This window comes from Carcharodon carcharias, chromosome 6 (genome assembly GCF_017639515.1).
Source record: "Carcharodon carcharias isolate sCarCar2 chromosome 6, sCarCar2.pri, whole genome shotgun sequence".
Lineage (NCBI taxonomy): Eukaryota > Metazoa > Chordata > Chondrichthyes > Lamniformes > Lamnidae > Carcharodon > Carcharodon carcharias.
Window position 1 is genome coordinate 130,736,144 of NC_054472.1, and position 23,238 is coordinate 130,759,381.

General features: G+C 41.7%; 1 protein-coding gene across 4 annotated transcripts in view; it reads right to left on the minus strand.

Moving 5' to 3' along the window:
• The window catches only part of LOC121279178 (matrix metalloproteinase-16-like), a 295,815-nt gene that overhangs the window by 214,349 nt on the left and 58,228 nt on the right, over window positions 1–23,238 (minus strand). For 2 of the 4 annotated variants that reach the window (XM_041190175.1, XM_041190176.1), the window contains exon 2: window positions 186–334. The exons of 1 other annotated variant lie outside the window; for it this stretch is intronic. In XM_041190175.1, the coding sequence (XP_041046109.1) occupies window positions 186–334 (149 nt within the window). Of the gene's footprint in view, window positions 1–185; window positions 335–23,238 lie in introns of those variants that run through there. One more of the 4 variants, XM_041190179.1, reaches the window with a different exon arrangement.

Here is a 23,238-nt window from a genome sequence, read left to right on the forward strand (position 1 = left end):
CACTACATTAATAAGTGGCATTTCCCTTAAGATGCAATGGAGAAATCTTATATTTTGTGGTTTTATTGAAAATGACAACACTGTTGCTCTGTGAATTACAAGTAGGAGCGATCGACTTCTTCAAGCGGGCATATGCAGCACTTGTGAGCTGGTGCTGGTTGAAGAGGAAAACAGACGTTCCTTACTCTATTGTGTTTTCATCCAAAGTCCCCGTAACTTTAATTCCATAGAATTGCTGCATAGCAGCTACAGCTGTGTGCATGGACTGTGAAGAGCGCAATACTGACATTCTGGGTTCACTAGCTTGAAGATAGCCATACTTCTGTAACCATATCTGGAAAAAAAGAGATGCCAATTGATCAGTCCATTATATCCATTGAAAAAGCATCCAAATAAATCATCTTTGAAAAAAGCATACATTTCTGAGCAATGGTGGCATTGCAAACACAACGTATTGTTGAATGGTCAGAACAAATTGCTGCAGATGCTGGAGAATATGATGGACGCACTCAGCAGGGAAGGTTGCATCCATGGAGAGAACAGGCAAGCTGTTTCAGCAATGGACTCTTGAATTCTGAGGAAGGGTTGATACCGTTAATGTTTAGTCTGTAACCTCCAGTGATGCCTGACCTGCTAACCGTTTCCAGCATAATAGAACTAAGAGCAAACCCAGAAAGTCATTCTTCACACAATGGGTAACAAGACTCACTCTCCCTAAGACCACGGAAGGAGAATAAATTACTTTGTTTAATAGGGAATTACTTACCTGAAAGGGTATAGAGAGTAGTCAGGGAACTGGGATTAAAAGGTAAAATGCTGCCTAAGTAGCAAAATGGTGCAGCAGGCTTGATGGACCAATTGGTCCACTTCTATCCCTATGTAATACAAAATGATTTAAAATGAAACTTCAGTTGTGCATTATAACTGACTATTGGACAACAAATAACACTATTCTATATATTACACTGGTCCAGAACAAGTAACAAGATTATTAAAATCCAATAATACAATTGCACTATGATGAGAGGTATTATGATCTTGGGTTGGGACCAGCAACTATTTTTAAATTAAAAATCCTAGTTATTTATTGAAAGAATGAAGCCAGAAGATCCCAAGAGTTAAAACAAAAGTATTTTTCCTATAGAGTCAAACAAAGCAAACACTAAATATTACCTTATGTAACTATCTATACTCTAAAACTCAGAATCAACGTAAGTTAAACATGAATTAACAGGCAAATTGTGGTCAGTTATAAACTATAAAATACACACTAAATAACAGATACAACTAAAGCAGATCTTACAAATTGCCTCGGTAGTCCACTCGGCATACATATCATCAATCTCAGTCACAAAGTCCTTCAAACTCCATCTTCCTCATGAAGAATTTCAACAATTCTTATAGGATTTAGCTTGATCCCCAGCAAACAGCAGCGCACAACCAACCCAAGTTCCACGGTCAGTCTTCACCAAAAATGGCACATGTCTGCAGAGCCTCCTCAACTCTGCTTATGATGATCTGGATAGTGTAGATCCACCAATGTTATCTTCAAATAACAGAAGCAGCTGCAGCAACTGCATATTTGACAATTCTCAGCTTCTGGATCCAGCCTGCATCTTCTTCAACCTGCCTGTATTGATCCACTGGGATCAGTAACTAAGCTCTGATGGTTCTGTCCTTTTTATAAGATTTCAACCAGGTTCAGTCTCCCCAGACGTTCTGGTTTCCATTCTCAGTTTCAGCCTTAGTTTCCTGAGTAACTGGAAAGGTTAGTTTCCTTTCTCAGTTGCCTTTTTCAGTTAGAGCCTGTCTCAAAAAAATCAAGCTTTGAATTCACAGAATCCATCACAAATGGCATGTTAGTAAAGTTTGCAAATTCAACATTTTGGTGGAGAAAACATATTCATCTGTTTCAACAGTGAACGCATGATTGTGAAGAAGAAATCAGGGTGATTTACCTCTGCTTTGCTCAGTTCTTGTGTGCAAAGACCCAGGCCCAAGCATCTTTAACTACTTCATCAATGATCTTCCTTCCAATATAAGGTCAGAAGTGGGGGTATCCACTGATGATCGTACAATGTTCAGTACCATTCAAAACTCCTCAGATAATGAAGCAGTTTGTGCCCCCATGCAGCAAGACCTGGACAACATTCAGGCTTGGGCTTATAAGTAGCAAGTAACATTCACACCACACTGCCTGGCCATCTCCAACAAGAGAGAATCCAACCATCTCCCCTTAACAGTCAATGGTATTAGAACCATTGAACCATAGAACACTACAGCACAGAAAACAGGCCATTCGGCCCTTCTAGTCTGTGCCGAAATATTATTCCACTAGTCCCATTGATCTGCACCTAGTCCATAACCCTCCAGACCTCTCCCATTCATATATCTATCTAACTTATTCTTAAAACGTAAGAGTGAGCCCGCGTTTACCACATCAGATGGTAGCGCGTTCCACACTCTCACCACTCTCTGAGTGAAGAAGTGCCCCCTAATGTCCCCCCTAAACCTTTCCCTTTTCACCCTAAAGCCATGTCCTTTCATATTTATTTCTCCTAATCTAAGTGGAAAGAGCCTACTCGCATTTGCTCTGTCCATACTCCTCATAGTTTTGTAAACTTCTATCATATCTCCCCTCATTCTTCTACGCTCCAAGGAATAATGATCATTGAATTATGTATTATGTATTGTGATCACTGAATCGCCCACTTTCAAAACTGAACTGGCCCAGCATATAAATACTGCGGCTACAAGAGCAGGTCAAATACTAGGAATTCTGCAGCAGTGTGTACCATCTGCAAGGTGCACTGCAGTAAGTCACCAAGGTTCCTTCAAAAGCACCTTCCAAATTTGCAACCTCTACCACCAAGAAGGACAAGGGCAGCAGATGCATGAAAACACCACCCCCTGCAAATTCCCCCCAAGTCACACAACATCCTGACTTGGAACTACAACATTCTGCAATTCTCTCCCTAACAGGAATGTTACTTGCCACTTATCAGCCCAAACCTGGATGTTGTCGAGATCTTGCTGCTTGCGGGCATGGAATGGTTGATTATCTAAGAGCCACGTATAGAACTGAACATTGTGCAATTATCAGCGAACATCCAATTTCTGATCTTATGATTGAGGGAAGTTCATTGATGAGCAGCTGAAGATGGTTGGTCCTAAGGCTGAGGAGCTTCTGCTGATATGTCTTGGGGCTGTGATGATTCACCACCAAAAACCACATCTATCTTCGTTTGTGCTATGCATGACTCCAGCTGGCTGGTGAGAAAGATTCAGCAATAATTATGGGTGATTTTAATCCACATATAGTTTGGACGAATTATATTGGCAAAGGTAGCTTGGAATATGAGTTCACTGGCCAGGATTTTATGTCCCTTCCTTCCTGGTGGGATTTTACAGTCCCACCAAACTGAATGGAGATTTAAATGGCTCGCTGCATCTGCAAGGGCAGACATGCCACAACGGGGCCGTAAAATCCTGGCCATAGAGTGTTTTCAGGACTGCTTCTTAGAGCCATACGTTCTTGAGCCAACCAGAAAGCAGAGATTCCTGACCTGATAATGTGCAATGAGACAGGATTAATAAATAACCTCATAATAAAGGCACCCCCAGGTGGCAGTGATCGTAACATGATTGAATTTCAAATTCAGTTTGAGGGAGAGAAGAGTGGGTCTAAGACTGGCATTTTAAACTAAAAAAGAGGCAATTAAAAGGGTGTTAAAACAGAGCTGGCTATAGTTAACTTGGAAATTAGGTTAAGGAATAGGTTAGTAGAGATCTAGTGACACATTTAAGGAGATATTTCACAACACTCAGCAAAGATCTATCCCAGTATGAAAGAAAGACTCCAGGAGAAGGACACACATGTGGGGCTAATTAAAGGAAATTAAAGACAGTATCATATTGAAAGAAAAAGTGCACAATTCCATGAAAATTAATAGTAGGTCAGAAGATGGGACAGAATGTATAAAATAAGAATGACTAAAAATATAATGAGGGAGAAATTAGAATGTGAGAGAAAGCTAGTTAGCAATATAGCATCAGGCAGTAGGAGTTGTTACAGGCATTTAAAAAGGAAAAGAGCAACTAAAATGAGTAAAAACTCAGCAGATCTGACAGCATCTGTGGAGAGAGAAACAAAGTTAATGTTTCAAGTCCAAATAACTCAAATTCCTGCTCATTGGAACCATATCCCCGTGCTGGGTCATCACGTTGGCATGGTGTTTCACAACTGTACATAAGCGACGTGTGCCTTGTGAGCTGCACTTCACTTGAGACTTTGAGGCTTGTTTGCCTACCTGGTTTCGGGCAGCACTTGTGGTCATCAGTGCCAGGCTTCGCAGGCAGCACCACATCACTTTTAGGTCTCTACTACCAGACCAGCCTTAAGGCAGGGGTGGCTTTTCAATGGCTTCAGGACTAGGGCTTACTTGGGGAAAGGGGAGAAGTGACCTCGGGCAAGGGAAAAGACTGCAGGATGAGGGCTGCCTGGGGAAGGGGGGTATCCCAGGGCGTATGTGGGGGCACAAGTTGATCTGTACAAGTGGCCCCAAAATGGTGAAGGCTGAAGAGGCAGCCTCCAGAAGAGATAGGGCCAGATGGAGATGTGAGGGTGTGTGTGAGAGAGTGAGTGCTGATGTCCTTTGAGCTGGGAGTGAGTGAGATGCTAGTGAATGTGTGATGGGCTTGTGAGTGTGAATCTAGAGTGATGAGATGGTTGCCTTACCCTGGCGGCATGGATGAAATCATTCACCGTCTTTTTGCATTTCATGGTCAATCTCTTTTGTGCAGCATTTGCACTGATCTTTACTGCCATTGTCTACCAAGCCGGAGTGATGAGATTGCTGGACCTCTTGTGGCCAGAGCAGAGGTAGAGGACATCACCGCGGGCCTCCATAGCATCCAAAAGGCATTCCAGGGACGCATCACTGAATTGGGGGGCTGCTGCCTTCTTTCCTTTTGGGACCATGTTTTCTATGTTGCAGTCCTGGGCTGGAAGCACTGAGAGATGTACACGCGGCTACACTTTAAATATGGCACCAGGCATGAGGAAGCAGCGAGGGGTCAGCATGGCGGGCAAATGAGAGCCCGCTCGCCATCGAAACATGTTTCCCAGGAATGTATGATTAATGAGGCAGGATTGGGATGATATGGTGGGAAAAGCCGCTATTGGGGCTGGCTGATAAAACGCTCTTTTTCCCACCCCCTACTGCACTTAGTGCAAATCTGGCACAACTCCCCACTAAGAAAGGGGAAAGAGAATATAAATGCAAACTAACAAGGAACATTATGGCAGACTGTAAAAGCTTCTTTCAGTATGTGAAAAGGAAAAATTAGCTCAGACAAAGGTGAGCCCATTACAGGAGTGGATAGGAGAATGGTGGAGAACAGGGAAATGACAGAAAAACTAAACAGTTACTTTGTATCCGTCCTCACAGAAAAAAGGTACAGAAAATCTTCCAGAAATACGAGGCAACCAAGGGACTTGTGAAACTGAGGAGCTAAAGGAAATTAGTATTCGAAAAGAGGTAGTACTTGAAAAGTTAACTGGACTGATGGTTGATGAATCCCCTGGACCGTATAAGCTTCATCCCAGAATATTGAAGGAGGTGGCGAGAGAGATCATGGAAGAAGTGGTGATTATCTTTCAAAATGCTACAGATACTTGAAAGGTTCCCACAGACTGGAAAGTAGCAAATGTAACCCCATTTAGTAAGAAGGGAGAAAGAGGGAGAATGGAGAACTACAGACCTGTTAGTTTTACATGAGTAGTGAGGAAAAAAAAGGATGTGAAAACTGGACATTTAGAAAAGAATGGTAAAACTCAGCAGAGTCAACATGGATTTATGAAAGGGAAATCATGTTTGACAAACTTGGAGTTTTTTAAGGATATTACTTGTCAAATTGATAAGGGAGAACCAGTGGATATGGTGTATTCAGATTTCCAGAAGGCTTTTGATAAGGCCACACACAGGAAGTTAGTAAATTAGAGCGCATAGGATTGGGGGAAATACACTAGTATGGACTGAGAATTGGTTAACAGACAGAAGGCAGAGTAGGAATAAATGGATTGTTCTCAGGATGGCAGGCTGTTGCTAAGAGGGGTACCACAAGGATCAGTGCTAGGGTCACAGTTGTTCATAATCTATATAAATGATTTGGATGTGGGGATCAATTGTAATATTTCTGAATTTGCTGATGACATCAAACTGGGTGGGAACACAAGTTGTGAGAAGGATGCAAGAAGGCTTCAAGAGGACTTGGACAGGCTAAGTGAATGGACCAAAACTCAGTAGGTATACTATAATGTGAATATGTGTGAAATTATTCACTTTGGTAGAAATAACAGAAAGGCAAAATGTTTCTTAAAAGGTGAGAGGTTGGGAAGTACAGATGTCCAAAGGGACCTGGGTGTCCCTGTTGATGTGTCACTAAAAGGTAGCATGTAGGTGCAGCAAGCAATCAGGAAGGCAAATGGTATGTTGGCCTTCATCGCATGGAGATTTGAGTAGAGGAGTAAAGATATCTTGCTGCAGTTGTGTAAAGCCTTGATGAGACCTCACCTGGAGTATTTTATATAGTTTTGATCCCCTTATCTAAGGTGGGATATACTTGCCATAGAGGAATTGCAACTGTGTTTCACCAGGTTAATCCTTGGGATGACAGGATTGTCTTATGAGGAGAGACTGAAAAGATTGGGTCTGTATTCCCATGAGCTTTGAAGAATGAGGGGTGTCCTCATTGAAACTTACAAAATTCTTACAGGGCGTGACAGGGTGGATGTAGATAAAAAGATTCACCTGGCTGGTGAGTCTAAAACCAAGGGACATAATCTCAGGATAATAGTTAGGCCATTTAAAACTGAGATGAGGAGGAATTTCTTCACTCAGAGGGTGGTGAATTTATGTAATTCTCTACCCCAGAGGGCTGTAGAAGCTTATCCACTGAGTATGTTCAAGACAGAAATTGACAGATTTCTGAATACTAATGACATCAAGGGATATGGGAATAGTGCAAGAAAGTGATGTTGAGGTAGATGATCAGCCATGATCTAAATGAATGGTGGAGCAGGTTCGATGGGCTGAATGGCTGATTCCTGGCCCATGTTCCTATCTTATTGAAATATATAAGATCCTGAGGTGACTTGACAGGGTGGATGCTGAAAGGATGTTTCCCCCTGTGTGAGAGATTAGAACTAGAGGGCACAGTTTAAACACAAGGGTTCTCCCAATTAAGACGAAGATAAGGAAAACTTTTTCTCTCCGAGGGTCATTGGTCTATGGAATTCTCTTCCCCAGAGAGCAGTGGTGACAGAGTCATTGAATATTTTTAAGGCTGTGTTAGATAGATTCTTGACTGACAAGGGTATAGGAGGTTGACAGGAAAGCAGAGGCCACAATCAGATCAGCTATAATCTTAACAAATGGCGGAGCAGGCTTGAGCAGCCGAATGGCCTACTCTTGCTCCTAATTCCTATGTTTATATGCATGTTCTTTCCTGAAAAACAGTCTTGGTTACATGCCATCAGGGGCCTATTGACTTAACCACCTTGAGTTCAGGGTAATTCTCCTTTCTAAATATAAGAACATAACACAAGAAATAGGAGTAGTAGACCATTTGGCCCCTGAAGTCTGCTATGCCATTCAATAAGATCATGGCTGGTCTTATTATGGCTTTAAATCCACTTTCCTGCCACCCCCAGGACGTGTGAGGAACCCTTCCTTTTCAATCATCACTCAGGTCTTCAGATTAAAATCTACAAAACCTGCACAGACTTCCTGCTATAATTCTACAATTATCTCTGATAATTATTTCATATTTTCCACTGGTTCTCCTATGTTGCCACTTCTACTGTAATTTGTTTAAAAAACTATGCAAAGTATTTATTTCTAAACTCAGCCATGCCTTTATTTTCTACAGTTGGACTCCTTTCTTCACCCTGATCTAACCTACTATCTCTTTAACTATATATATATATATATATATATATTTACTTTTTGTGTGTTTTAAGAGTCTTTGTTATTTCCTTTGAGTCGCTCTTAGATTTTCTGATCTTCCTGGTACTTTGCATTTTTTCTCATTAAGATCTATAGCATTGTTAGCCTAACTTTATTACATGTCTCATTTCATTTTAGTTTTAATCTCTCCCTGCATCCACAAAATTTACTCTTTAAAGGAATCTACTTATTTCAAACACCCAGTGATTTCCCACTGCTGATCAGTTTGCTAATTTGGAATCGTGTGATGAGAAAAGACTAGGGGCCAGATTTTCAACATAGAGATGGATAACCTGAGTCGGGAAATTCCCAACTCGGCAGACACACCTTTGGGTTAAAGGGCCCAATTTTTGTTCCAGGGACGGTGGGGGCAGGATCCTATCAGGCCTGCTGACCCTGAAAGCAGATTCTAGGCAGCCACAGAAGCGGGTTAATGCTGAGGTGGACTGATTGGAAGGCCTGCCTTGATTCCCTGGGACTTTGTCCTAGTTGTTTTAGAAATTGTTAGGCCCCCGAGCCCTCACCTCCACCCACCCCCATGGCGTGAACTCATGCCCCTTACCTACCCCCATGGCCCTCCATGCCTTCTTATGCCCTCCAGCCCTATGTCCCTTCATTCCCAAGGCCCCTTGTCCCCTGTTGCCACCTCCATAACCACTCACTCAGTGTCTAATATGAGCAAATTTCAGGTGCCATGTGGAGATGAAAAAAAAAGTTCTATCAATCTTATACAGCTCTCACTCATACACACTTGATCATAAAAATTCCCATTCATAAAGCTGTTCAAAGGTTTTAAATGTCAAGTGCTCAATTTTTTTTCATAAAAACTAGCTTATATTCAGACCCTAATCAAGGGAAGCAATGGCCTATTTAACTGCTAATCACACTGTGAACTGAGAAACCCCTGCTGAGTTAAATGTAGCTTTTGAAACTTAGCTAAGCATTATAACTGATATAAGACCTTTGGAAATGTTAACAAAGAAATAGATTGAAACTGCATGAGCAAATAATTGTTTTTTTTCTAACATACACCAGATGGCCTGTTAATCAAAGCAGTCCAGTAGATTTTTTTTAACCTCTGACAGTTCGACTAAGCCTATTTTTCCCAAATTTTCAAGAGCAAGGGATTTTTAAAAAACTTTGGGGCTGGGGGGGATTGCGGGGGTAGGCACGGGCAGGCGGGCCGGCTTCTGATCAGTGCTCCCGGTCGGGGACTTGCCACCATTTTACGTGGGCGGGTCAATTAAGGCCCGCCCAGTGTGACATCTGCCAGGAGGTGCTATGCACTCCCTGTGCAGCCGGAGGGGGGGGCGGAGGCGGATTCCCTCAGCCGGGGATGCGCTCTTTCGCGCATGCATGTGGAAGAGCGCACAGATCTCCGTGAGGCAAAGTGCTGCCTCGGGAGATCGGCTCACATTTTAAACTTTAAATGAAGCTGAGAAAAAAATTTCCCTGCCATGTCCGCTCATGTGACACTGTCACAGGAGTTGGGACATGTCCATAACTTTTATTTTAAAATAGTGTGAGATTTTTAAGTCCTCATGAAACCTCATCCCGCCCGTGGATGAGGTTTCATGCTTTTTCAGAAGCCCGCCAGGGCTCCCGGCCTGCCCGCCAAGCTTAAGGTTGGACAGGGAGGTCCATTAATGACTTCAACTAATTTGTTAATGGCCTTAATAAGCCATTCACAGGTCGGTGAGTGCACAGCCAACTTCAGTGTGCACCCATCGAACTGAAAGTCTATATGACACGCCATGGCATTGGGACACACACCCGACGTCACCCCGCATCATTTTATGCATCGGCAAACAGGCCCCGCCCCCACTCACCAACCGGAAGATACAGCTCCAGATCATGACAATTAAACAGGCCTCATCTGTTCTTCAAGAGCATTTGCATCTTCTCCATCAATTCATGACTTCTACACTGCAAGTTAAGGCCCTTTCCCCAGGGTCTGCTTGAACTCAGCAGTAAGTTCAAATGGCCCCACTGAGTTTGGCTTCCCACCTGTGTGATTCATGCCCCGCCCCCTTCCCCATGCCAGCAAAAATGGCATCTGTCGGAAATGGGACTGAGACTTCTGCATCTGGGTTAAGGTTTGCGGAGATCTTCCCGACTCCACAAATATCTGGCCCTAGAATGATAGAATTGAGTCAGCTGATAGGAAGAGAAGATTTCAATGTTAAAATATATGCACTGTTCTGCAAAGACATAAACTGACTGTATATTAGACATTTTGTTTAATTTAAAATGTTTGGATTGGATCTCCCTTTGTTTATAAAATGTTATCTTTCCTATTTATTATTGACATTGTAGTTTGCTCATTGCTGATCACACTAAATTATCTGATCTAAAATCTAGGATGGATTTTACTGATTTGATTACTGTACAAGATCTATTCAGTTATATTCAGATCTCTAGCAGGGCAGGAATAAATTACAGAGAACTAGCATTGAAACGGAAAGTAATAATTAGCTGTGAGAATCTGTCATAACTCTGTTATGTGCCACTAATAAATTTACTGCAATGGTTGAATGTGCAATTGATCAATGTTGGGATTTTCCATTCCCCAAGGTAAGATCTTGCTTTGTACATTTAGGAATCACAAATATTCCCAGTGCTAGATGGCTGTGAGGCAACCTGCCAGATCACGGGCAGGCTCACCATCGACTTTTTGACAAAAGAAATGGGAACCCCAGTGAAACCTGATGAGTTGAATGGTCACTTTTAGTGCTGAAAACATAAATGGCTCATAGGAGATCTTAATAGCCACAACGGCAGTAGTTGGTTAAATCAACAAAAAAGTTCTTACATATAAATCCATAGTGAAATGTCCGTTAAGGTATCACAGAATCAAAGAGCTGGTATGGTGCAGAAGGAGGCCATTTGGCCCATCATGTCTGCACTAGCTCTCCAAATGCGCAACTCACCTAGTTCTATTCTCTCGCCTTCTCCTCATAATCCTGCACTTTCTTCCTTTTCAAATAACAGTCTAATTCCCCTTTGAATGCTCCAATTGAACCTGCCTCCTCCACATTCTCAAGCAGCATATTCCAGACCCTAACCACTTGCTGCATGGAAAAGTTTGTCCTCATCTCAAGAGTGCTTCTTTTACTCATTACTTTAAACATTCTCGATCCTTTCATGAGTGGGAACATTTTGTCCCTATCTACTCTGTCCAGCCTCTTATGATTTTGAATACCATTATCAGATCTCTTCTCAGCCTTCTTTTCTCTAAGGGAAATAGTCCCAACTTCTCCAATCTACCTTCAGAACTGAAGTTCCTCATCCCTAGAATCATTCTTGTGAATCTTTTCTGCACTCTCTCCAATGCCTTCACACCCTTCATAAAATGTGGCATCCAGAACTGATCACAATACTCCAGCTGAGGCTGACCTAGTAACTTATACAAGTTCAACATTGCCTCCTTGGTCTTGTACTCTATCCCTATTAATACAACCCAGGATACTGTATGCTTTATTAACTACTCTCTCAACCTGTACTATCAGCTTCAATGGTGTATGCACAGGTCCCTCTGCTCCTACACCAACTTTAGAGTTATACCCCCTATTTTATATTGTCTTTCCATGTTCTTTCTACCAAAATGAATCACTTCACATTTCTCTGCATTGAACTTCATCTGCCACCAACTTGTCCATACTCTTTTGAAGTTCTACATTAGCAGTTCACAATGTTTCTGAGTTTTGTATCAGCTGCAAATTTTGAAATTGTGCCCTGTACACCAAGATCTAGGTCATTAATATATTATCAGGAAAGAAGCAAGGGTCTCAACACTGGCCCCTGGAGACTCCACTACAAATCTTCCTCCAGCCTGAAAAATATCCATTAACCACTACCCTGTTTTCTGCCAAACAGCCAATTCCATATCCATGTTGCTACTGTCCCTTTTATGTGCCAGAACTTTGATCACAAGTCTGTTATAGGAACTTTTTCAAACACCGTTTGGAAGTCCATGTATACCGCATCAACTGCATTGCCCTCATCAGCCCTCTCTGTTACCTCTTCAAAAAACTCTAGCAAGCTAGTTAAACATAATTTTCCTTTAAGAAATCTATGCTGGCTTTGCTTTTGTCCATGCAACTATTGACTTTGATCCAAATTATTGTTTCGAGGAGTTTCCCCACCACCAAAGTTAAACTGATTAACGTGGGCTTATCCTTACACCCTTTTTTGAACAAGGGTGTAACATTTGCAGTTCTCCAGTCCTCCAGCACCCATCCTTGAGTCTAAGGAATATTGAAAAGTTATGGCCAGTGGCGACTGCAGCTGGACAATTGCCATTGACCATAATTTTTCAGTCTTCCTTAGGCTCATGTAACAACAATATACATTAATGTATTGTCATTGAAGTACCCAAGGTCAGAAGTTACTTAAGTCAATGTTCAAACCAAAGGGCTAATTTATTCTTGGGCATTTGGCATAACAAACATTGACTTTAATAACTTCCATATTTCCCTTTTTGTAAAATGATGTTGAGATTTTGGAATGTTGCCTAGGTGGTTCTAGTCAGTACTATGCCAGGTGGTATGTATCCCAGGCAGAAAAAGGAGAAATTCAGGAGCAGACCAGACATAGCTGAAGATGATTTTTAGGAGGCCTTTGCAGACTGGAGGGTCGCAGCCAATGTGGCTTTAGGGAAGAATTCCGAGTACAGGAGTGCAGCAACCACAAGTGTGGCATCTGATTATGAAGTGGAATTAACTTTTAACAAATTTGGTATCTAATGATAAAGTGCAGGAAGCTTTCAATAATCTGGAGTTAAAGGAGGTGTTGTGGTTAGAGAGATACGGTTAGAGGAGATAACTTTGATAGTATAGACCAAAACAGAGTGAGGATCTTAAGTAGACCGGCTGAGGCACTGGTGGAGCTTGGGCAAGAATTTTGGATAGCAATAAGTTTTGTGCCCCTGTTCCTTGAGGTGACAAAGTCAGGGGTTAAGGATTCAACACTGATGGTTAAAAGTGAGAACTACACAAGCAAGGAATGAAGCCTTTCCAGTGGATCACATATGGGGGCTAAAAATATTCAGTTAAGGATTAAACATCCCAGATTTGGCCTGAGAGGTCATTTGGGAGATTAACAGTTACAGCTAGAAGCAAGTGGATGTTTCATATAAACTGAACTGCATACGTTTTTTTTTTAAAAATCAGCATTTAAGAATTGCAACAGACTGACGATTTATATGACTCATGATATTGAGAAATACTGCTTCTGGGAATTGAAGTGCTTCCCATTATAGAATCCTGGGGGCCAAAAATGCAACATCAAATACCTGAGCACAAACAATGCTAAAGGTTCCTGAACGTACCAGCTTTTATTTAAATTCAAAGTCTACTCCACAACATGACTAGAACCACCTAGGCAACATTCCAAAATCTCAGCATCATTTTGCAAAATGGGAAATATGGAAGTTATTAAAGTCAATGTTATGCCAAATGCCCAAGAATAAAATTGGCCCTTCGGTTGGAACATGGACTTAAGTAACTTCTGACCTTGGCTAAATCCCTTATTTTCTTTACAGCAGGAGATTCTCGGCATGCAACAGAATACTGTAAGATCAATGACAAAGGAAAATAGGTTAATTTTTCACATATAGAAGTTTTTTCAAGACAGTTGGAACTACTCCTTCTGGGATGGTTCTCCTAATCTACTGCTGTAGCTTTTCAGGATGATTGGCAGAGCCTCTGATCCTGTTCAACAGGTACAATGTGAGGACAGGGAGAAAAGCTTCAGGGAGGATAGCCATAATGAGACCATGGCACTGTGGCTCAGAATGCTGTCCAAAGGAGGGGTTGGGGCAGAGCATAATAGAAAAATGGGAGTAATAGGGAATGCTGGTCGTAATAGGGGATGCTATTATTAGGGAAATTGAGAGCATCCTCTGCAGCCAAGAATGAGAAGCCTGAAAAATGTGTTACCTACTTGATGTGAGGGTAAGGAAGATCTCATGACGGCTGGCAGGAACTTGGAAAGGGAGGGGCAAAATCAAGTTGTCATGCTCCCTTTTGGAACAAATCACATGGGTAGGAACAGGGAGGAGGTCCTGCTGAAATAATACCAGAGGCTGAATATTCCCCCTATCGGGGGAGGTGTGCAGGGGCGGGCACAAACCCAATTGGCGCCCCCGATCGCTCCTTGTGTGGGCAGGGGAGGGATTTCCTGAGTCATTCCCTGCGCTGGCATGCACGCGAAAGAGCGCAGAGATCTCCCTGAGGCACGGAGGTGCCTCAGCGAGATCGGTTTGACATGTGTAAGTTTAAACAAAGGGAAATAAAAACCTTTAAAACATGCCCCCTCATGTGACTCTGGGACATGTGAAAGAATTATTTTTAAAATTTTTATTGACTTTTAAAACACTTCATGAAACCTCATCCCACCCACGGATGAGGTTTCATGAAAAATGCGAAGGCCGCCTGGACTTTTCGTCTACCCGCTAACCTTAAGGTTGGACGGGCAGCTCAGCTGATTGAATTTAATTACTATTTAAATGGCCTTAATGGCCTTTGACAGTTCGGCGGGTATGCTGCCGAGTCGGCTGCGCGCCCACCGAACTGAAAATCTAAATGACGCGTGGTGACGTCGGAACACACACCGATGTCACCGTGTGTAATTTTATGCGTCGGCGAGCTGGCCCCGTCCCCGCTCGCCGACCAGAGAATTCTGCCCCAGGAGTTAGGCTCTAAATTAAAAAGCAGAATGTTGAGGGTAATAACATCTAGCATGTGCAAATTGCCATAGGCACAGACAGATCAAGAGAATTAACATGTGGCTAAAGGACTGGTGTGGGAGAGAGGGGTTCCTTTTCATGGGACATTGGCATCAACTTTTGGACAGGAAGGAGCATTACCAATGATATGGGTTCCACCTGAACTAGGATAGGACCCATGACCCGCAGAAAGGGTAAATAGAGAGGTGTCAAAGGCTTTAAGCTAATAAGACAGAAGGAGAGACCTATTAGAAATGTTGGCAGTCTAAATGTAAACAAAACAGGGTAGGAGAATATATAAGAGAGGGCATTGATGGAAAAGGAATAAGTAGAGTTATTGAGTGAGTGCCTAAAATGTTCGTTAAACATAAAATGAGAGGAAATTCTATTAAAATGAGTTAAAATATCTGTACAGCTATGTTAGTCATGTCTGTAAAAATACAGGGGAGCTGGAGGTAATCATCCATTGAAAGGAACCAGACATAATAGTAATTACTGAGACACGGTAACAGAAAAATCTGGACTGGGAATGAAACATTGCAGGGAATAACTTATTTAGAAAAGAAAGAGAGAGGGAAAGGGAGAGTGGAGTAGCTGTACTTATTTGGGATAACATAGTGGAAGTACAGAAAAGCCATCAGCAAGACAAAAATAGAATCCATATGGAAAGTGATAGAAAATAGAAAGGGAGAAATCAGACTAACAGATGTAGTCTACAGACCACCTATAGTGGAATGGAGGTGAAGCATGAAATATGCAGATAATTTAGGGAACTGAGTAAAAAACAAAGGATGAAAAACTACAGGGATTTCAACAACCTTGATATGATTTGGACAGAAGAGGTGGAAAACAGCCATAAGGGAATGGAATTCTTACAATGTGTACAGGATTCCTTTCTAACTCGATATATAAAAATGAGGAAAGATTGGGTAGAGGAACAAAGGAATCTCAGGATACAAATACATGAATCACTATAAATTGGCTACAGATTAGCAAGGCCATAAAAAAGCAAACCAAGGACTCATCTTTATTGCTAGAGGGATAGAACTGAAAAGTAGGGAAGTTATGCTAAAACCTTGGTTAAACCAAGAGTATTGCATGCAGTTCTAGTTGTCATATTATAAAAAGGATATTGACACACTGGAGAGGGTGCAGAGAAGATTAATAAGCATTATACCAGAACTGTATGGGTATGCATATCAGGAAAGGGTTAACGACTAGGGCTCAGATTTTCATGCCTCCATGTTGGAATGAAGACAGGCAGGAATTACAAATGGCAGGTGGGACCCATTTCAAGGATTCCTGCCCCCATATCCACATTGTGGGATTTTTATGCCCCCGCACTCCATCAGGATAACTAAGTGGGTAACGAGCCCAAATTCAGCACTCCATGCCTACTCCATTGCAGGGATAGGCATTTTAGATCCGCTGATATTTTCATGAGATCGGGCCTGTTTTGTTAGGAAGTGTGGTTCACGGCAGCCCACGGGATTCATGAACCTTGGAGGAAGACTTTTGTGGAGTCAGGAACTATTTGACAGGTAAGTTTAAAAGATCTTGCCAGCTTCAACAAAGTAGATGCTGTACGAAAACGTTAACTCTGAATTTAATGTAGTGCTTGATCATAGCACTATGTCCTTAACAGATAAGTGACTATTAAATTGACCAGCATTGTGAAAGTGTTCACATGCATCAGCGTACTTTATCCAGTGGATAAAATCCTCTTCTGCATTCAACGCTATTTAGAATTTAACTTTAATGTGTCATCTGATGCTTTCATTTTTCCATTGATTTAAAGTCCAGATCTGTTGAGCCTTTGAAGCACTTTTCCGAAATCCACAATGGGAATAACTCATGAACACTATAATCACACTGGGAAGTCTTTGAATTGCACATAAAATTGTCAAAATAAACAAACAGCCAATTAAATTTCCCTTCAAAAAGGCATAATCCCAAAAAATGCTCAAAAATATACAAACAGGCATTCAAAAACCACTTCAGACACGCATTCAAAAACCACTTCAGACACATAATCCTATCAGCAGCTCATAAAACTGTCAATAAAGTAAGGCATGCAGTACCCCCAACAGCTATGTAAACAACTGCCACAGAACTAAATCCATTAGTGAGGTAGGATGTCAGCCAAGCATTCATAATGGGATTCTATCTCAGAGCTGTATAAACAAATGCTCTGGAGCTACATACATTGAAACCTTTGAAGGAGGCTGACCAGATGGCCAACCTGTCAATCAAAGAACTAGAGGCCATCAACATGAGGTAGTCAGCAAGAAATCCAATAGGGAATTCAGAAAAACCTTCTTTACACAAAGCATGAGAATACAGAACCTGCTGTCCCAGAGAGTGTTGAAGTGAATAGTATGGACCCATTTAAGGGAAACTAGACAAGTATATAAAGGGAGAAGGGAATAGATGGTGACAATGACAGAATTTGAGTAAGGATGATGGGAGAGGCTCAAGTGGAGCATCAACACCAGCAGATTGAGACGAATGGCCTATTTCTGAGCCATATATCCTATACAATCCTATGCAAACTACATATAAATCCTGAGTCAGAGGTGAGAGCGCTACCACTAAGCGAAGACCGATGTCTTGCAGGTCCCACAACTTCCTCGCTAATATTTCAGTGCCTGTTGTTTTTCTCCTTTCTTTTCTTTTTATTGACCCTATTAAAATGCTTTCAGTTTTTAGTTCCAACAAAGGGCTACATCCAAAATGTTAACTTTTCCACTTACAGATGATTGGTGGCCATTTCCAAGAATTTCTACTTTTGTTTCACTGCAGAATTTGACATTTTCCTTTTCCCCAGATGTGTCATATGAGATTGTCAATTAGTTCTACTTTAATTCTGTGCAAAAGGCCTATTATGGACTGAGAATGCCCAAACGCATTTCAACCCTTAAGGCTATCAGAGAGAAATGACTTGAATCCAATTAATATAGACTGACTTCGATCTCAGGCCCTGAAGTAAAAGACCAATCCATGTGCTCCCTGTTCCTCCCTTTCTAAATAACTTGTAGCAGCACTTAAACTCCCTAACCATAAATGATTCTCTTAATTATTATATTTCATAGACATAGATTTTCCTGCTAAACATTTGCAGACTGTTTATGCCAAATATGAGTTCCTTCTCTCTTTGGGGGTAATTTTCAATTCAGCCCTAGAGATTAAACCAAGGTGGTCTAGAAATTTTCAAAATGAAACTGAACAGCAAAATCCTGATTTTAACTGAGGGAAGAAATTAGGCAAGTGAGGGTATGTGTGTGACAACCCCCCCTCCACCCCAACTATCTTATATTGCCAACCAGAGGTTTGGCCAATTTTAACTCCCGTGCTTTTTCTGATCGTCCCTGGCGATTTTCCCACCAGAAACTGATGCAAAGTTGCAGCTATCCAGCAGGGGGAGTCCATTTCCAGCTAGCAGGAGGCTGGCACCAAAAAGAACGACCCCTAGCACTCAGATTAGTCAGGAAGAGGAGTTTTTGATGTGGCCTCACAATTGGTGAGGATGGGAACCTGGGACAGGAAAGGCCTTCTTTGTCCTTGTGGGGCCCAGAAGAGCACTTCTGCTCTACTTAGCCTCACAGGGGAAGTAATAAATAATACCCATTTGAAGCTCTGTTCGCCCAACCCCCTCCTGCCGCTAAGTTGACCTGCCTAAAAAGCTACAACTATTTCCCTGTTCAGGCCCATATTTAAAATTGCAGTTGGGCTGTGGAAGGAAGAGAAGCCCTATTTGACACAATTTTTCAAGCTGGACATTCAACCAACATGCTTTGGAGAGATGAGAATAATGTTGATGGGGGGGGGGAAAAGAAACTCATTCTAAAATCAAAACCTACTGGGTTATTGCAAAGCAGCAAAACCCAGTGCTATCAAGAAGCAAGACCGGGAGATATCTATGTAAATGGAACCTTGATGAGATTACACAGAACACAATAGGCCTCTTCAGTAAACAATTTTTATCAGGATCTTCGTCAGCTATACGGTTGAGATTTGCGTGATCTATCCAACCAGTTGACTGTTACTGTGATCTTCACATAATGGAATTTACTGAAAGGAAGTTTAAGTAAGATCATAAAGGCTTTAAGTTCTAAACAAAAACGAGCTATTATTAGTTATCATGACCTAAGGCTAGCATCAACAGGCCAGTGAGGCCTTGGGGATGTAACATCCTATCCAGCATTTTGAAAGGAAAATATATAAAGGAAGCTGTTGAGGTAACATTTTGGTTGCAGACAAGCATGCGAAATGAGAGCTACAGTCAACAAGAAATCAACCTGACCAATCATGGAAGAAGACATGTCAATGAGGAGGGAAACCAACCAATCATCAGAGGGACAGAGCTGCAACCAACAGGATCTAGCCACCCCTTGAGTGTACATAGAATGCATTTAGTCACTGTATTGCTAGAGCGTCTTTTATTACAAAGAGTACACTAAGAAGGCATTGTATCGCCAGGTAGATTAAAAAGGGCATTGTATTGCCCTTTAGCTCTATAAGCATTTTTTTCAATCTTATTCCTTTAATAAATAATCTTATTTAATTTGATATGCCCAATAAAGTAGTGTCATATTCATAACTTTACACATGGACTGAGCTTGTATGGAAGCTTCTGGAACTGTCTTTTATTTGTTTAAAAATGGAAACTGATAAACTGTTAAGATGGCTACCAAGGGGGCAGGTGACCTTCGCTCATTCAACACAAATGATTCAGCTTCCGGAAAACTCCAAATTGAAGAACCATGGGTGGGGACCTCCCCTTGGAATACACATACCGAGACGAATATTATATGTGGAACTCATGCCTGCCATGAACTCTTAGACTCTGTGACCTGAATTTTGCACTCACCAGGCACGCACGATCAGCAGGCCCCAGAGCAGAGGGGAAACGGTCCCCCGACTGCAATCTACCCCCGATCGCAATTTCACGCCGGTTGGCCAATTAACGGCTAGCCAGTGTGAAAAGCGCCCTGAGAAAGGTTCAGCATTGCTGGTGAGGACGGCAATGGGGGGGCAACGACATCACTGCAGGTGCTGAAGAGCGTTCCACTGAGCTCCCTGAAAGCAGACAGATGCCTTAGGGAGCTGCAGACCTCCAAACACTATAAAGCACAAAAATGTTGCAAAAAATGTCAATGCAGCACAATTAAACACCTAAAAGCATACCTCATAAAACTGCTGTCCCCAGGTATTTCTTTTGATTTTATACCCTAACGGAGATTTACTCCCATCCTTGGGTGAGGTTTAATCAAAAATGTAAAGCCCGTCCGGCAATCGTAAGTTTGGATGGGCCACGAAAGATCACTTACAATTAGGTCGTCAATGAGCTTAATCACTCATTTAATTGTCGGTGGGCGCTCTTACGGCTTTTGTGCGTGCCCGCCTAGCAAAATATCACGCAAGTAAACAATGACATCGGGACACTTGCCTGACATATTTTCATGCGATTTTATACCTGTTCAGGTCAGGCATGCGCCTACCCACAGGACATAAAATTCTGGCCTATGTCTCCAGGTTTACAATTCAACAAAGAAAAGTTGGTGAAACCAGTTATGCACAAGTTAAGTGTGAAATACCATCATCTATCTCCTATTGTATATCATTGGCCTTTAGCTTTAAGTCATTCTGGGAGGACAATGGTTATTGACCATGTGACTGAAACTGGCTTCTAATACTGAGATCCTTTATTATCCAAAGACCCAGAAGGGAATTGGGCAGACTGCAGTAGAACACTGACAAGACAACAGCTTTAGAGAAAGGCTGAGCCACCTTTGCCTTAGGAGACCACCAGTTGTCAGCCAGCCTGAGAACCAGACTTTGAAGCCAGCTACAAGTCATCAAGTAGCCAAACTACTTAATCTGTTCCAGTTTCAAAGTTCACCTGAGAACCAACCACCTAGATATTCAACTACAAGAAACCTTGCAGCCTGCTTTGAACTTTTCTGCTTTACAAGGTCCTCACTTCAACTTTAAATCATCAAATCCATTCAAAAAAACATAGGCATGCCACATGGGAGATCAGAAATCATCAATCAGAGACTGAATTAACTGTAATGTGTAAAGGTGCACTATCTTTATCTGCATCCAACCTTTGTGTGTTTTTGTGCATGTGTGTGTGACATTGAGTTAGTTTGGGGTTAAGTGTGTGGGAATAAATAATCTTCTTCCTTTTACACTCATGAAAGTCTGTGGCTGAATTATTTAATTGAAATGGGTAAGAAAAGACACACCCCTTTCCATGTAAAACTTAATGATTACAGTCAGGAAGAAAGCAAATATATCCCGTCCATGACAAATTTAAGAGCTTTGGGGTGATTCATTAATGATTTGCTTTGTAATTCGCAGGTTGAACAAGCCTGAGAATAGACAGTAAGATTTACAGCGCTGATCATGAGTCATTTGCGGGTTTAAAGAAGGACACTGTCAGGTTCCAATGGGTGTTTTTCCTGCTTGTTCAAAAGAGTAAGTAATACCTTAGCACTACCACTAATGAACGACATACTATAGCTGAAGGACTTTTAACAAACCGTCCAAAGTAACAATTAGGTTTACAAACATATCTGTATCATCACAGTTGCTGTCACAATCTATGCTGAGAGTTAAAGTTTCCATATGCACCAATTATCTGACAAAGTCAAGTATGTCACCTCTCTGTAAAGGAGGGTATACAGCTGCCAGCAGGTCGGTGTAGAACACCTTGATGTAGTTTTGACCTGACTGACACCCTCTGCTGCTTATACTCTTATTCCTCTAAAAAGCTTGGAAGTGCAGGCATTCCCTTTGTTGCATCAATGGAGCTATAAGAGGGAAAAAAGATAGGACAGCAATTAACAGAACTGCTTCTGGAAGTCTAAATAGCAGCAGAAATAAAAAGAAAATTCAGAAAACCAATTCACAAATGGTCTTAAGCTGTAAAATGAATACTATTACTATGCCATTTAGAACGAACTTTCAATGGCAGTTGCTCCCCCGCTACCCGGGTTATCCATTATATGTGGGTGAGGTGCAAGCCTGGCTCAATGGACAGAATTTTACGGCCCTGTTTTGGCGGGGAAGGGGCCATAAAATGCGGTGAGACATTCTAAACCTCATTGGCTTCGGTAGGAATGTAAACTCCCGCTGCCATAAAATTTCGCCCAATGTCAGCATAATAGTTGGAAACTTACTTGGGGGGCATTATGACATCAGTTAATTGAAATATTTTACCCCCCAGCTGGGTCGCTGAATATATTCAAAGCTGAGTTAGATTTTTGATTGACAAGGGAGTCAAGGGTTATGGGGGACAGGCAGGAACGTGGACTTAAGGCTACATCAGTTCAGCCATGATCTTATTGACTGTTGGAGCAGGCTTGAAGGGTCGAATGGTCTATTCCTGCTCCTATTTCTCCTGTTCTTATGTTCTCGTGAAAATCGACCCCAAAAAATATGACTTTTGAAGAAGAATTCCATTTTGTCCCCCCACTCTAGCCTTAAAGTCCTAGATTAATGATAATGACTAAAACATGCTTTAAGCTGATCTTGTTTAGCACAAGGAAAACATCAGGACTCAAGTCCACACCCTGCTTTGCTCCTATTCTGTCCTTCATCCAGTTTTGGACTTGGGACAATAGAGTGCTCCTTCAGGTGAAGTGTGCACACATTATCCATCCCACACACAAAGTTTAATTAAAACCATCATTTGATAATGCAACAATATTTGTCTTAACAGCTGGTATGTTGAGGTCTGGTGCTGCTGCATTAATCTCCCTGTATTAATCATCGTCAACATCTGTCATTTTGCTAGTCCGAGTGCTAGTATTTCACACCAGCTGTGCTCTTGCACCTGCTGCTGCACAATGCATACTGAGAGAATAAATATAGACACCTGATCATGTGTACAACAAAAGTGGAAATGCTAGATTCAGGTAAATAAACAAATATTTACTGATAAGCTTGCTCACGCAATTTTATCTAAATCATAGTCGGTGAGATTTCTACATATAATTCATGTTCGAACAAGCACAAATTCTAATACTGATTCATGGAGACACTGCTGGAATGTTCTTCATTTTGTGGGGCGATATAGGAATGCAGGTGTTTATATGTTATTGTAACTATTCTACCTCTACTCATCCTTTCTGGGGCATTTAGTAATATATTTATGGTTTTGCTCCAAGGGGAAAGCAAAGGAAATCTTCCCTGAAAGCAGTGTTGTTCGAAATTTCAATTGATTATACAAAATACAATACTTTTTAAACTCGTAACAAATTGTCTTCACTGGATCCGTGGAAATGTATGGAGTTAGCACTTCTCAGCTAGAGCATTGACTTGAAGTTATGGAAGAGGATTCGGAGTCCTTGACAAAAGTGAAAAGTCATTGTCATTGAAGAGCAGATTACCGGATTCCAAACACATTCAAATCTTTGTTAGGGTACAGGAATAACTGAGCCACTGGGATGAACTTTGTCCCAGCCCAGAGGTCAATTCTGAGACAGCCCCAAA